Below are 13,518 nucleotides of genomic sequence, written 5' to 3'. Positions count from 1 at the left end.
TTGTGAGGTGTGAAGAGTCCTTTGAAGGGGCCTGTAGACGCCTTTTAATCAGCACAAGATAATCGCCCATATGTTAACAAAGGTCTGCCTGACTCGGGCTCTTCTGCTATCACTACGAGAACTGTTGCTATTGTGTGCGTAACTTAATGTTTTCTTTCTTCTGGCTTATTTATCCTTCTGACCTCCTCAAACACTGGAGCCTACAGTAATGTGTGATTACCATTGAGGGTGTCTGCAACAACACTACTCAGTGGGTTTGCTTCAGCACAGTTCATGACACGGCTCCACAGGTATCTGCTTTTTCCTTTATTGTGCACATACATTGTGGGCAATGTTTACATGACTGGAAGACAAATGATTTTAAATAAACACCATGGTTTCTTTTCTTCAATCCTGGTAGACAGAATAAGCAGTTTACTTAGCAGTTTCAATATATACGGTTCAATGTGACTTTCCTCCTGCTTTTATCCAGTGGTGGAAAGTACCATATGCCTTGATTTATATAGTCATGGTTTCTTGTGCCGAATGTATTTGCATTTGATTCATTATTTTATTTTTCCTCTGCCATTTTTCATTCAAAACTATTACACTTTTTAACTGAGCTAATGTTCTCTGACAGCTTAACTTTTCCAGATTAAGATACATGATTTAAACCATTCGCTCCAATAATATATGATACATTGTTCAAAAACTTGGCATATACAAGACAGCTCAAATTAGCTCCACGTGGACCAAGTACGTGAAGTGCTCATATAAAACATATATATTATATACCACTTAGCAGTCAATCTGCACCATAATACTTTTAATATTATTAGATAATATTTCTAATCCTTGAATAAATGTTTAATGCATGAATCCATCTGAAAATGTGGCACGAGTAACTTCCATCAAAGTAAAAGTACTTTTAGGGAACCTGTAGTGATGCAGTGGTTTGTTTATGAGACACTGATAGTTTGCTGCAATTAACATCTATTAGGATTTTAGCATTTTTAGTTCTTTTGCGTCTACATTATTTCCTCTGACTGGGTGTCAATCCCTCAAGTTTCCAACAGACAACACTGCAGCATCCTCTCATGGCAACGTAAGCCTGTAAAAGACAGACCTCTATAAGTGATTAGTTAATTAATTGGAATGTGCAGATTTATTCAACAGTGTTATCAGACTGATTAAAGCTCCACAATCACTTCATCTACTCAACCATTTGCATTGAAGAAAAAAAGAAAAAAAACACAGTGAGGAGCCGTTTGCTGCAGAGACAGACGGTTTCCTTTTGGTGGACCACTGGCTGGAAGGCCATTGGTCGGTGGGGGGCAGGCTATTTGCATATACCGGGGCTTATAGTCCCACAGCAAAGTCAGAGTTGAGCAGAGTTGACTGGATCAGACTTACTGAACAACTCTTTTCACCATTTATATGATTTTCCTGGGCTCTATTTTTTCAGCCCCTCAACATGGGTTTTTGCAACTTTGCAGGAGTTGCACGGTCCATCGTGTTTGCTTTACTCCTGCACTCTGCTCTCTGCACAACTACCAAGTATTTCACCTATGAGGAGGATGCACCGGGGACGGAGATAGGCAATTTGTCCCGGGATTTAAAGATTGATCCAGCCGATGACCCCGACACATCGTTCCGCTTCATGCAGGAGAGCAACTCCTCCGTTATCCAGATGAGGGAGATCGACGGACTCCTGAGTGTTTCAGAGACAATCGACCGGGAGCAGCTCTGCCCAAGGTCCCCGCGCTGCTTCATCTCCTTCGACATCGTGGCCCTGTCCAGAGAAAAGTTCCAGCTCATCCACGTCGAGATCGAGGTGAGGGACATCAACGACCACGCTCCGCACTTCGCGCGCAACGAGACGCAGCTGGACATAGTGGAGAACGTCCCACTGGACTCCAGGTTCCCCCTGCAGGTCGCTCTGGACCAGGACGTGGGTGAGAACTACATCCAGAGCTACAACATCTCCTCCTCCGCTCACTTTGTCGTTGAGGTGCGCGTCAGGGAGGATGGAGTGAAGTGCGCGGAGCTGGTGCTGGTGCGGGAGCTCGACAGGGAGGTGGAGGACTCCTACACCATCCATGTCACCGCGTCCGACGGAGGCGCCCCCGCAAAGACCGGCTCCATGACGGTGAATATCAAAGTGCTGGACTTCAACGACAACAGCCCGACGTTCGAGCACAGCTCTCTGAATGTGGAGCTGAACGAGGACGCGCCGGTGGGCCACAGGGTCATCAGAGTGCACGCGTTTGACCCCGACGACGGTGCCAACGGAGAGGTGATGTACGCGTTCGCGGACGACATGGCACCGGAGGCTGCGCGACTTTTCCACGTCGACCCGTACTCCGGTGACGTGACCTTGAAGGCGCTGGTGGATTTCGAGAAGACTAGGTCGTACGAGCTGAACATCCGAGCAGCGGACCTGGGCTCGAACTCCGTGCCGTCCAGCTGCCGGGTGGTGATCGACATCGTGGACGTGAACGACAACGCGCCCGAGATCAGCATCAAACCCATGACCTCCAGCAGCGACGGGGTCGCGTACATCACCGAGGCTGCGGCCGAGGAGAGCTTCGTGGCTCTGATCAGCACCTCGGACAGAGACTCTGGCTCCAACGGGTACGTGCGCATCAGCCTCCTCGGGCACGAGCATTTCACCCTGCAGCAGGCGTACGGAGACACCTTCATGATTGTCACCACCACCACTTTAGACAGAGAGAGGATCCAAGAGTATAACTTGACTGTGGTGGCAGAGGACCTGGGCAGTCCGCCTTTCAAAACTGTCAGACAGTACACCATCCGAGTGACGGATGAGAACGACAACCGCCCTCTCTTCAGTAAGACACTTTATGACGTTTCAGTCCTGGAAAATAACATTCCAGGTTCCTATGTGACCACCGTTGTTGCCAGAGATCCTGACGTGGGGAAAAACGCCAAAGTCTCCTACAAGCTCTTAGACTCAGAGGTGTTAGGATCCCCAGTGTCCACATATGTTTCTGTCGACTCCCTCTCAGGCTCACTGTTCACTTTGAGGTCTTTTGATTATGAGGCTCTTCAGCAGATCGAGCTGGTGATCCAGGCAGAGGACAGAGGCTCTCCCTCTCTCTCCAGCACATCAACAATCAGGATCAGGGTAGTGGACCAGAACGACAACTACCCGTACTTCACCTTCCCCGTGCTCCTCAACGAGTCCGCTGACATCCCCCTGCCTTTCAACGCCCCTGCTGGCTACCTCGCCCTCCGCGTCTCGGCCGAAGATGAGGACGAGGGAGTGAATGGCGAGCTCTCCTACCAGATCGTGCAAGGTGACCCACACTTTTTCACAATGAACAAACACACCGGGGAGATTGCTCTGAAACAATGGCTGACGTCTGAAATTGGAGACGTGCTGGAGATCAGAATCGCAGTGAGTGACAATGGCAGGTCCCCGCTTTCCAGCGGGGCCACCATTAGGTTCGTGGTCACAGACACAGAGCCCAGTGACGAACAGGTCGTCATTGTGATGCAGTCAAGTGATGAAGAAGGCTCCGGCCTGGATGGCTCGCTAATAGTCATTATCATGCTCAGTGGGGGTTGTGCACTGCTGCTGATTGCAATAGTTGTCGTCGTTGTCACGTGCAAGCTCAGCCGCGGGGGGAGAAGCCGTGGCACCAAGAGAGAAGTGTGTCACAGCCTGTTTGACAGCAGGCCAATACCCATCCTCGGCCCCACACAACCAAACATCTACACGGGTCAGCGAGGCTTCTTCCACGAGAGGACGCCCTCCTCTCTGGACGACTCCTGCCTGTACGAGGAGAGGAGCGGGGACTCGGAGACAAAGGTGAGCGAACCGCGACAGCATTCTCTCATCTTTCATTTTCATATGCAGATGATGTTCCCAAGTGCCGCCTTGATCTTTGTGCCAGAAATGGAAACTAAGCTCACTGCTGTCATTTGTGTTTGTTCCCTCAGATGTTCCTGCCCTCCAAGCATTTCCAACCAACATCTGTGTGGCAAGGTGACAAGTACTGCCTGCAAGTGAGGTGAGACAACCGAATGTAATTTCTCCTTCTCAAACAGGATAATATTTCACCAGTCAAATCTCACTGAACAGACACAGTAGTTAGCATGCAATGTGCATACATGCTGCTGCTTGTGGCGCGATGCTGGAATGAAGTTAGATGTTTGGCAGAGAGACAGGCCTCGTGTTTGGAAGGGGGGGTGGGGAATCAATAATCAAGCTAATGTATTAGTGGAGGCTCATTCTGTATCTGTTGATTATATTTGCAGTGGCATCGGACACACGGACCAGCTGAGCGTGAAGGACAGTGGCAAAGGGGACAGTGACTTCAATGACAGTGACTCTGATATCAGCGGCGACGGAGGCAAGAAGAACTTCAGCACCTTCCAGCCGAGACTTAAAGGTGAGTTTTTCCACTCTTGAAGTTTTTGCCATCACACGCGAAACTGAATTAAATATAAACATCCGCTAGAATGGCATAAATTATTAACATCTTCATCCCCAATATTCTCCTCCTTATTTATTTTTGTATCCATCTCTCTTTCATGTCAGGTTCATCCAGCACTGCTCACAGTTTATCAGGGGATTGCCCAGGCAGCTACTGTGCAATTCCATCACAGAGCTTCAGAACCCCCCGAGACAATGCGTACACAATCGGCTTTGCCCCGGTGCCGGTGTTCAACAATCTTCACGGCTTTCCCCACCCCTGGAAAGACTGCGGTTATGGCACGAGTCTGCCCAAATCAAGGAGCGGCATGCAGAACTTCTCCAGGGCCGGGACCCTCCCCTCCTACTTTCCCCAGCAGCAGCACGACACCGGTGTGGAAGGTCCTGAAATCCACACGCAGGGTCCAACATTTATAACTGTGGCTACGGGATCACAAGTTGCAACCAGCTTCTAAGAAAACTGTTGATAAACTGATTAAGATGCTCCTTGAGGATGTAAATATTCTTTAAACTGATTGTAAATATATTTATTATAAATAGTATGTTTAATTATGCAACGTTATTTGAATTTCTGTACTAAATATTGTTAGGATGCCCACTGGTGTTTCTTATTTTCAAATAAAATGGTAATTGAAACAATGAAAAGTGTTAATTTATTCAACAATTTCCCCAAATGTGATTATGTGACCAACGCAATGACATGGGAATCATTTTAATTGAGAAATACAATAGTTTGAAGATGAAATATTATTCCCCCTGCCATCAGGAATCCCAGTCTGCATTTGTATACACGCAGAGACAGAGAGTAGAGTTTGAGTCTACATGATCAAAACCCCCGACAGTGATGATCAGATGTAGAATCTCAAGCAGCACCATTACCTGGAGACCGGCTTTGAAGGCTCAGGTTGCTCTGCGGAGTTCCTTGCATGCAAATGACAGCCAGCGGAGCCGATGCTCAAGTGGGAAATGAAGTAAAAACCATTATTTCTACAAAATCATACTGGGTGCTGTCACACCTGCTTCAGGTCTCCTGCATTATTCCCCCAATGCAATGCAACACGCACCACTATGCCTCACCAATCCCTGACCGTCATTTGTTGCTATTAGATGTTCAATATCTGGATGGAAATGTGTTAGTCTTAGCAAATGGGACAGAACTACAGTTTGCTTCATCTGAATATTCTAACATCAAAAAAAAAAACTTGCTTCCTCAGCCGTACCATCATATTTGTTCAGATCTGGTTACCGTTATTAACTTCGACTCTGAATATGTAGGTTAAGTGCAAACTCTCGTTGTTGCCAAATGGTTTATTGATGAGATATTGACGAGCTTTAAAACCATATCTGGCACCGGCCAACATCAGCCTGAATAGTGGTTATAAGTTCTCCATCTTTTATATGCAGCTGTGGCAGACGAATTACTCAGTGTCTGTGGTGATTTGAAATTAAAAGCCCATGTTTTACTCATATCTCCCCAAAATAGCACAGCAACAGGATCATATCAAAGTAAATCCAGGACGCGCAGTTGCAGGAAACCAGAGTCTGTAACTAAATTATGCAAAACAAAATCAATTAAATGCATCCTTCATTCAAGGGACAGTGTCCACGGGGAAGCGCAGGGCGGGCTTCATCAACAGCTTCAAATGTACAGGCCCCATTTAATAATGTGCCTCGTCAACTTTGCAGAACTTGCTGTGGAGCCGATTAACTCAACTGAGCATATGCATTTCTTAACAATATTCAAACCCTGCTTATTTCCATCGGCTCATGTATGAGTTTGTCACGCTATTCGGTCCTCATTATTTTTAAGGTCACTTTAAATGATCCTGTGATGTGTGGAAGTAAATGAGACAAGAGTAAAGGGCCGTTTCACATTACATAATAGTCATCTAGGGGCCAGTCCTGAAGAGAAAATAAATACTTTCTAAATCTGCTGCCAAGGAAGAGCTATCAGCAGAAGCTGATGGCAGCATGAGCCATTATTATTTTTTCCTGCTCATCTGCAGGCAAAGAGGGCTAAGAGCTGCGCTCATTTGCATAATCATAAATACCTGCTTTTGTGGTTTTTAGATAGCTGTGATAAAAGAGGGGATAGAGTGGATTAGATGCCTCTTGCACAACTATAAAGCGCTAAACAGAGCTCTCACACGATAACCACAATATGCCTCAGGAAAAGAAGAAGATGTTCAATACTAATTCCATATTTATGCTGACCCGACGACCCGTTTTATTTAATACTTCTATTCTGCAAAGTCACTACAGTTTGGCAAAGTTAATAACTTTATTTTAAGCACAGGGGCTGCGGAGGATTCAAGGCCACGCAGGGCAAAAGACAAGCAATAAGAAAGAAGGTCATATTTGTGCCCCCAGTGATGTGCACTGGTCTGACAGATAGCCAATTGTACACAGAGGGAAAATGCATTTATCAGTCAATACAATATCGTTCCCTTCATCATCGCTTCATGTGCTCCTTGTAGGTCAAACAGTTGTGCAATGACCTGACAATTTGTGCCACAAGGTACATTCACTTGCCTGGTTTGTGTGTCTGCCGCGGCGGAGAGACGGCGTGTTTATTCATATCCAAATGGACTTCACATTAACGTCCTGCAGCAGCTCTCACAGAACATTTCAAATCTCCCAGGGTGATAGACAGCGAGGGTTTTAGAGCTGGTTTTCAGCTCATCAGTAGTCCACTGACAAATGAGTCAGAGCTGCGTGGCATCTCTAGCCTCTGCACCTGATGGTGTTAGATTTATTTATGACAAATGGATATGAATGTGATTATTCTTTATGGCCCCCTCAACATCACATCTTTGGGGGCACAATTCCCCACTGTCACCCGGCATGTAGAGATGGAGCTTCTCTGAGTCGATATCGTTCAGCGCTTCAGGCCCATCACACAACGCAGCTTTTTGTACAAGTTGTGTCTCATCTTTGTCTTTGTCTGAAGTGCCAAGTGTAGATATTGACATTTGGACGCTTTTGCATCTGACCTCAAAGAAAAACACACAATTTGCCTCCTGAAAGTTTTTTCTGGAAAATCTGAAGCGATTAATTAATCACTGAGGTGTAATTTGCATCGTTTACAATTTCAAATCGAATGCATTCATATTCATCTCATGATACTTTAGCAGAGTTGAAGCATGACATAAGTGAGCAAACGCAAGCAATTTCAAGTGAAGCTTGAGGATGTTATTCATGTTCACAATACAACATATGTTTGAGGGAACGGCTCCTGTTTGCAATTTTCTTACTTTCAAACACAAGTTTACGGGTTAGACACTGAAACCTTCCTGAATTTAATCAGTTGCTGGAAGTAATCTCCAGTATTTTTAGAAAGTGTGCTCCCTCGGATTACTGTATTCCCTCAAATGCTTATTTTAACCTGAGATTCACCTATCAAGGACACACTCGCTCCTGTTTTTCTTGCACACTTTGATTGTTTGAAAAATATTCAAATTATGCTAATCTGAGCTCAGAGCATTGTTTTCTCTCCACGCCAAATTATGCCATATGCTTGTGCCTGATATTAAGACGGGTGCTCAAGAGGGAATCTGGGTCCAGGGTTTGGATCACGAGCACCGAGCTGCCGACTGTGAGATGTGTCAGAACCTCAGTTAGACATGGTGCTGCCTTTTCAGTTTACTGAACCACATTGACATTTAGCTGCTCACACATGACCTCTGAGCTGTTAAAGAAATTATTTGAAGGTATCCAAATATCTAGTTACCTCTGTAACATCTTTTCATCAATATATCAGAGCATATAAACTGAGCCCCGTACAGGTAAAAAAGTACTCTCAGAGAATACAAACGTTTATTTTCATTAATTCCCATAATACCCGTAAAGTATTAATCATTTTTTACTCATCAAGTTTATGTTTCAGTGACTGTGCATGCTAATAACAAAACTATAAATATGCCAAAGACACCCCTGAGGCTTATTTTCATCTGCAGTCCCTGGCTAGGTGTCAAGTTGGCAGCCGGTAATCAGATAACACCAATACTTATGCCCTTATATACTTGTGCATTGATATACTTGTGTATTTATATTAAAGTACCTTTTTTGTCTAATCAATAGCATTTTGTTCCTCTGTTGGGTTTCGTAATGGAACTTTCGAGCGATGTGTGACTGAGATGAATGACAGAGGACATGTGGCAGCAGAAGGCAACTGATTGTAAGTCATATTTTTTGGGCTTTGCTACTATAGTGACAATTATAACACATGTTCTATATGAATACATGTTTGAATACACAGTGATGCCTTTGATGATGTTTCATGATAGTATGCGCGATTACAACTAATCTGGCAGGTGGTGCTTGTAAAATCAAATGTCATGCCTGTCCACTCAATGCTTAGGAAGGAAAGGCAGAAACAAGGAGTTTCTGTTTCCCCTCAGTTAAAAGCCTCTGAGCAATTCAAAGATACAAATATGATTTAGATAAAGATAAGAAATGAGTTGCCATGCGACATTATCGTCACCGCTGCTTGCGTGATTGTGAATTTACTCCTTTATTGCTTTAATACGGCGTGTTAGATTTCTCTCATATCTCAGCAGTCAGATATATACGATGAAAAATTGATAGAAGCTCACCGACATCAAAGATAGTAAAAAAGAATCTAAAGGTTCATTTCAAAGCAAACGTTGCCATGCGATATAATGCAGAGGTGCTGTGGTCGTTTCATCTTCACCATCAAACTGCTTTCAGATTATAATACTTTATTATTGTAGGTTCTTCCTCAAAGTGTACATGTTTGAAAGGAGGAAAATGTCAGGTATTCAGTTGGACACAAGGTGATTTATAATCAAAGCAATACGGTTTTATAATACCTCATGTTTCTATAAACTATCTCCAGCAACACGTAGATTCATACAGGTGAAGTACACTTAAACCCTCAGTGGTTATTTTTAACTATTATGGCTTGATTAAGAATTTTATGATGTACAGTATGAGGCAACACTCAATAACATCACCGATGTCGGTCTGTTCTCTGTTGGTTCTCATACCACTAGGGGGAAACATCCTTCTATGCAACCTCCAAAAAAAAAATAAAAAATTACAGGCTTACTTCATCGCCATTTACACACATGGGCCACAGTTGTTTACACAGCAGGGTGGCTCAGATGTGATTCCAACAATATGATTGAACAAATTAAAGAGACATATTCAATTTGCTGCCGTTGGGCTTGGTTCATTAGAACAAGGAAATCTTTCGGGCGGGAAGTGTAATTCATGAGCTCTTGCTGTTGCCATCACAAATCATCAGTTTTAATGGAGTTCCGCTGAGTGTCAAGGGGAAGCCTGCGTTCGACAATAACATCAGGTAATGTAGGAGTAAAGTGGCCTCTACGTTCTCTGTGCTGCTGTCGGACGTGGCCGCTCTTTTGTGTGGCCCGTGCATTCGGCGGCAGGTTCTCCACTGCGCCCATTGTCCAGTCGCAACACAATTTCATGAGGAGCCACAAGAGATTTGAATATGCTGTTAATGGGGAGTGGTTCCATTCAAAGAAAAAAAAGAGGATGAGCGCACTCTGATGGGCTCCAGCGATCAGAGCACTGAGCTCTCATTGTCAGCTGAAGCACATCCACGAATGATTCAGTGACACATATCCCATACTCCTGTCTTTTTTCTTGTTATCTCACACTGAACCGATTGCCCAACCCACACACTCTGCAGAGAGAAATTAATATTCAGCTCCCCCCCCCCCCCCCCCTCCCCTTTACTGTAAATCATACACACGACTAAATAGAAGCACGGGGGATAACTTTTTCTGTTGAGCATATTTACAATATTGAACAACAAAGGCTCAAATCCCGTCTGGGCCTGAGCAGGATGAGCTGTTATTACGCATCTTTATAAATAGAGAAAATCATCGCGTGCATGACTGAACTCTGGATGTAACGGTGACAGAAGCGGGAGAGAATAACAATAGATGTACCCGATCTCCCTCTAAGCCTCTTTGTAATATGGCATCTGTGAAAAAAAAAAAACAGTTGAAAAACAGAAGGCTTCATTTCATCCACCGTGGGAATATTAATTTAGTTTATTAAATGGACACATTGAGTCACTGCTGCTATTCCCGGCCCCTGCAACAGACGGCTCGACCTCTTTCTTAAACAGTAATGGCACTACCTGCGGTTCTGCGTCTGCAGAGTGCGTCAGCTCGCACATCGAGCCTTGGTCCTGGGCTGATGAAGATAAATCTGTGCCAGTTGTTCACCAGTTGATTGTGGTTTACTGCTGAGCAGGGAGAGCGTCTCATTGTGTCAGCATGGGCCGTCATGGAGACGGCTGCCAAAAAGAAATGGAGCCTTTAAGTTGCGCGCCGCTGTAAGGAAGAGAAAATTAGGGAGGGGAGAGAAAAGGGAGCACGGAATAATATGTTGCATCAATCAGTCTAAATGACTTGCTTATGTAATTAGCTAACAATGTTTTGTTTCTCCGGTTCCCTGAAGTTATTAGTGCTTCACAGTTAACCTTGAAGTAATTGGAAAGGCTTGGTTGATGTTCCTCTATATCTGTACGGGCCTGACAGTTTATTTTTCTTCTTTGGATGACTTCCCTCCCCTTCCGTGTTGCTACGGTATTTATGAATTAGCTTCCTGTCACTTTACAGTACAGCCTCATACTAATTGGGGATGAGATATATGGGTTATTCACATCCCACTAGGTGGCATGCTGCTTTCCTTCCTTCCCGACATTAACATGACTGAGAATTGTCGAAACTAATAACATGGTGTTGCCCGGGTAATACTGCGGCACAAATTACACCTTCCTTGAAAATGGTATAATCTCTAACATAAATTTAAACACTGGCGCTCTGTAGCCACTGCTCCTCCAAGTAGTCCCTGACGTTTTAATTTGATGCTTCATCTGCAATTAGACATGCACCGCGTGGCCACCGGCTTATTTTTATTTAGTGAGAATCAAACATTCACTTTCGACTCCTCTTAATTTGAAAAAGAGAGACCGTGCCACACTCTGTGCCGAGGTTTTACCCTCCGTTCCTATTAAGTATTAATAAGTCGGACAGTGTTTCACTGGCAAAATGAATTTAGCTGTCATGGTTGTGACGACTGCCGTATCTGCGCTACAGACACAATCACCCGCAGACGGCTGGTGTGGTTGTCAGAGCGGCTGAATGTGGTGTCGGTGAAGAGATGATGAGTCCGAGAGGAAAAAGTCGGCTCCTCATGGTTTGAGAATAGAGGAAAGACTCCAAAGACAAAGGAGAAAAACATCCCGGATTGTTTGCGTGTTTTCTGCTCTATTTCAGTTTCACACGGGGACAAAAAAAGGAAGTCATGTCCTTGTTAATTTTCTGATAGTCCCTTTCCTCTGTCGGCCATTTTGCCGGATAGATAGCTGTCCTGGAAGTTAATTTAAATGGCTTTTTGAGGATGGTGATTGATCCTTTGCATACTAAATAACTTCCCCGGCCTGAGATAAAGTGCCACCGCAGAAAGAAAAAAGGACATTTCATGAGCTGTCCCAAATCACCACTTGCTGTTATCACTGTCTCCATCTGAATGCGTTAGCGCTGCTCCTTCAGCGGCGCTCACCTTCAGGTGATCCAGCACAGACGACTGAAATTGACTCATCGTCCACATCACACACATGAGCCCTCAATCAATTCATTACTGTTATGGTTTTTACTCATTTTGATTAATGCCCTGAAATCAATGCTCCTCTCAAGGGGCTTTTTAAACATATGTCTACACTGTGAAATGTATAAAAACAAGTGCTTTGTTTTCTTTGGGATTGTCAAGAATAGAGGAGGCCCGTGGCAGGTTTTCCTTTGTTTACACTGTGAGATCACAGCCGGGGTCACAACACAAATGTTTACTCCTCCTGTCAAAGGATATGTTGTAAATTTGAGCGCACAGGAAATGAAAGATGTAGTGGCATGCTGAGTGCAGACACACAAGTGATGTCACGTCGAGTGAGCATTTCTCTCGTCTACACTGGCAGGTGATAGAGGATAAACTCCATTTTGATCATCTCGCGTTGCCTCGTCACAACAAAAGCACGAGAAGAGCAGCAACAGAAAAAAATAAAGAAAAAAAACCCGTTAAATTTGAGATTTTATTGCCCCAGTCAGCTGGTATCAAGCGACACTGGGCAGATAACTACACTGCTCGGAGTAATGGTTGGCTTGGTTTGATGTTAACAATCTTATTAAAAATGCACAAAAACAAATAAACATATCCTCATTAAGATTCAGTGCCGCGGAGGTGTGATTGATTCCATCATCACCCAAGTTATTTTCGTGGCCAGCGCAGGAACATCAAAACGCCGTGACCTCCATTATTTCCCTTTTGAAATTGCATTCACTTTATTCGCCTCTCCGCTTCTCCAATACCCTGAATCATTTCTCCTGGGAGGTGGGTTTTTTTCTCACCTGCTGCTTCTCTGCCAGTCCTAAGAGCAGTGTCACCAGCAATTCTCTCCCACTGTATGTGGGACACTTGAGCTAAGAGCGAGCCCAGACATCTGGCACAACCCTTTTTTTGCGAGACTGCGCTAGATTCGGCTCGGCGATATCTAGACTGAGGCCCCCCAAAAATAAAGTGGCACCCATGTTATATTTATCCCTCATAATATATATAGTAGATCTATCGCGGCACAAATTAGAGCCTCTCTTCAATATTAAGGTGTGAGAAAACAGATTTTTTACAATAAATCTATGTGTCTCTGTTAAATGTGTCTGAGCTTGTAAATAAACACTTAAGATAAGAAGGTTTTGAAGACCTCCTGGTTGGAGAGGGATCTCTCTGTGTGGAGTTTGCTGGTTCCATCCATGTCTGCGTGGGGTTTTCTCCGGGTGCTGCGGCTTCCATCTAAACACATGCATTGGATTTTGGAGACTCCAAAACAACTGTGGGTGGAGACGTGAGAGTGGATGGTTTTCTATCTAGCCCTGCGGTCCGCTGGCAACCTGTTCCAGAGTGGACCCCTTGTTGTTTTGCCTAATGTCAGCTGGGATTGGCTCCAGCTCGCCCCACAATCATAAAAATGATAGGCAGTAAAAAAATGATGGATGGATGGATGATTTTTCCAAGGAGTTCTTTGG

At 44.5% G+C, this 13,518-nt stretch overlaps 1 protein-coding gene across 1 annotated transcript; it reads left to right on the top strand.

Moving 5' to 3' along the window:
• Positions 1–333: 333 nt before the first annotated feature.
• Positions 334–5,032, top strand: pcdh8 (protocadherin 8). The gene is made up of 4 exons (XM_062402839.1): positions 334–3,814; positions 3,946–4,016; positions 4,264–4,397; positions 4,547–5,032. The coding sequence occupies exons 1-4, from the start codon at positions 1,454–1,456 to the stop codon at positions 4,894–4,896; spliced, it is 2,916 nt and encodes a 971-aa protein (XP_062258823.1). The 5' UTR covers positions 334–1,453; the 3' UTR covers positions 4,897–5,032.
• The last annotated feature ends 8,486 nt before the right edge of the window (positions 5,033–13,518 follow it).

The sequence above is a fragment of the Platichthys flesus genome, chromosome 13, assembly GCF_949316205.1.
Source record: "Platichthys flesus chromosome 13, fPlaFle2.1, whole genome shotgun sequence".
NCBI classification, from domain to species: Eukaryota; Metazoa; Chordata; class Actinopteri; order Pleuronectiformes; family Pleuronectidae; genus Platichthys; species Platichthys flesus.
Note: the sequence above shows the minus strand (reverse complement) of the source record. Positions and strands in the feature narration are given on the sequence as shown.

What these genes read in the sequence shown, in the direction of transcription:
- pcdh8 (XM_062402839.1), top strand. Translation starts at nt 1,454, where the DNA reads ATGGGTTTTTGCAACTTTGCAGGAGTTGCACGGTCCATCGTGTTTGCT. An exon ending in GCGGGGACTCGGAGACAAAG is followed by an intron (nt 3,815 to 3,945) that starts GTGAGCGAACCG and finishes TTGTTCCCTCAG; the next exon opens with ATGTTCCTGCCCTCCAAGCA. An exon ending in CTTCCAGCCGAGACTTAAAG is followed by an intron (nt 4,398 to 4,546) that starts GTGAGTTTTTCC and finishes CTTTCATGTCAG; the next exon opens with GTTCATCCAGCACTGCTCAC.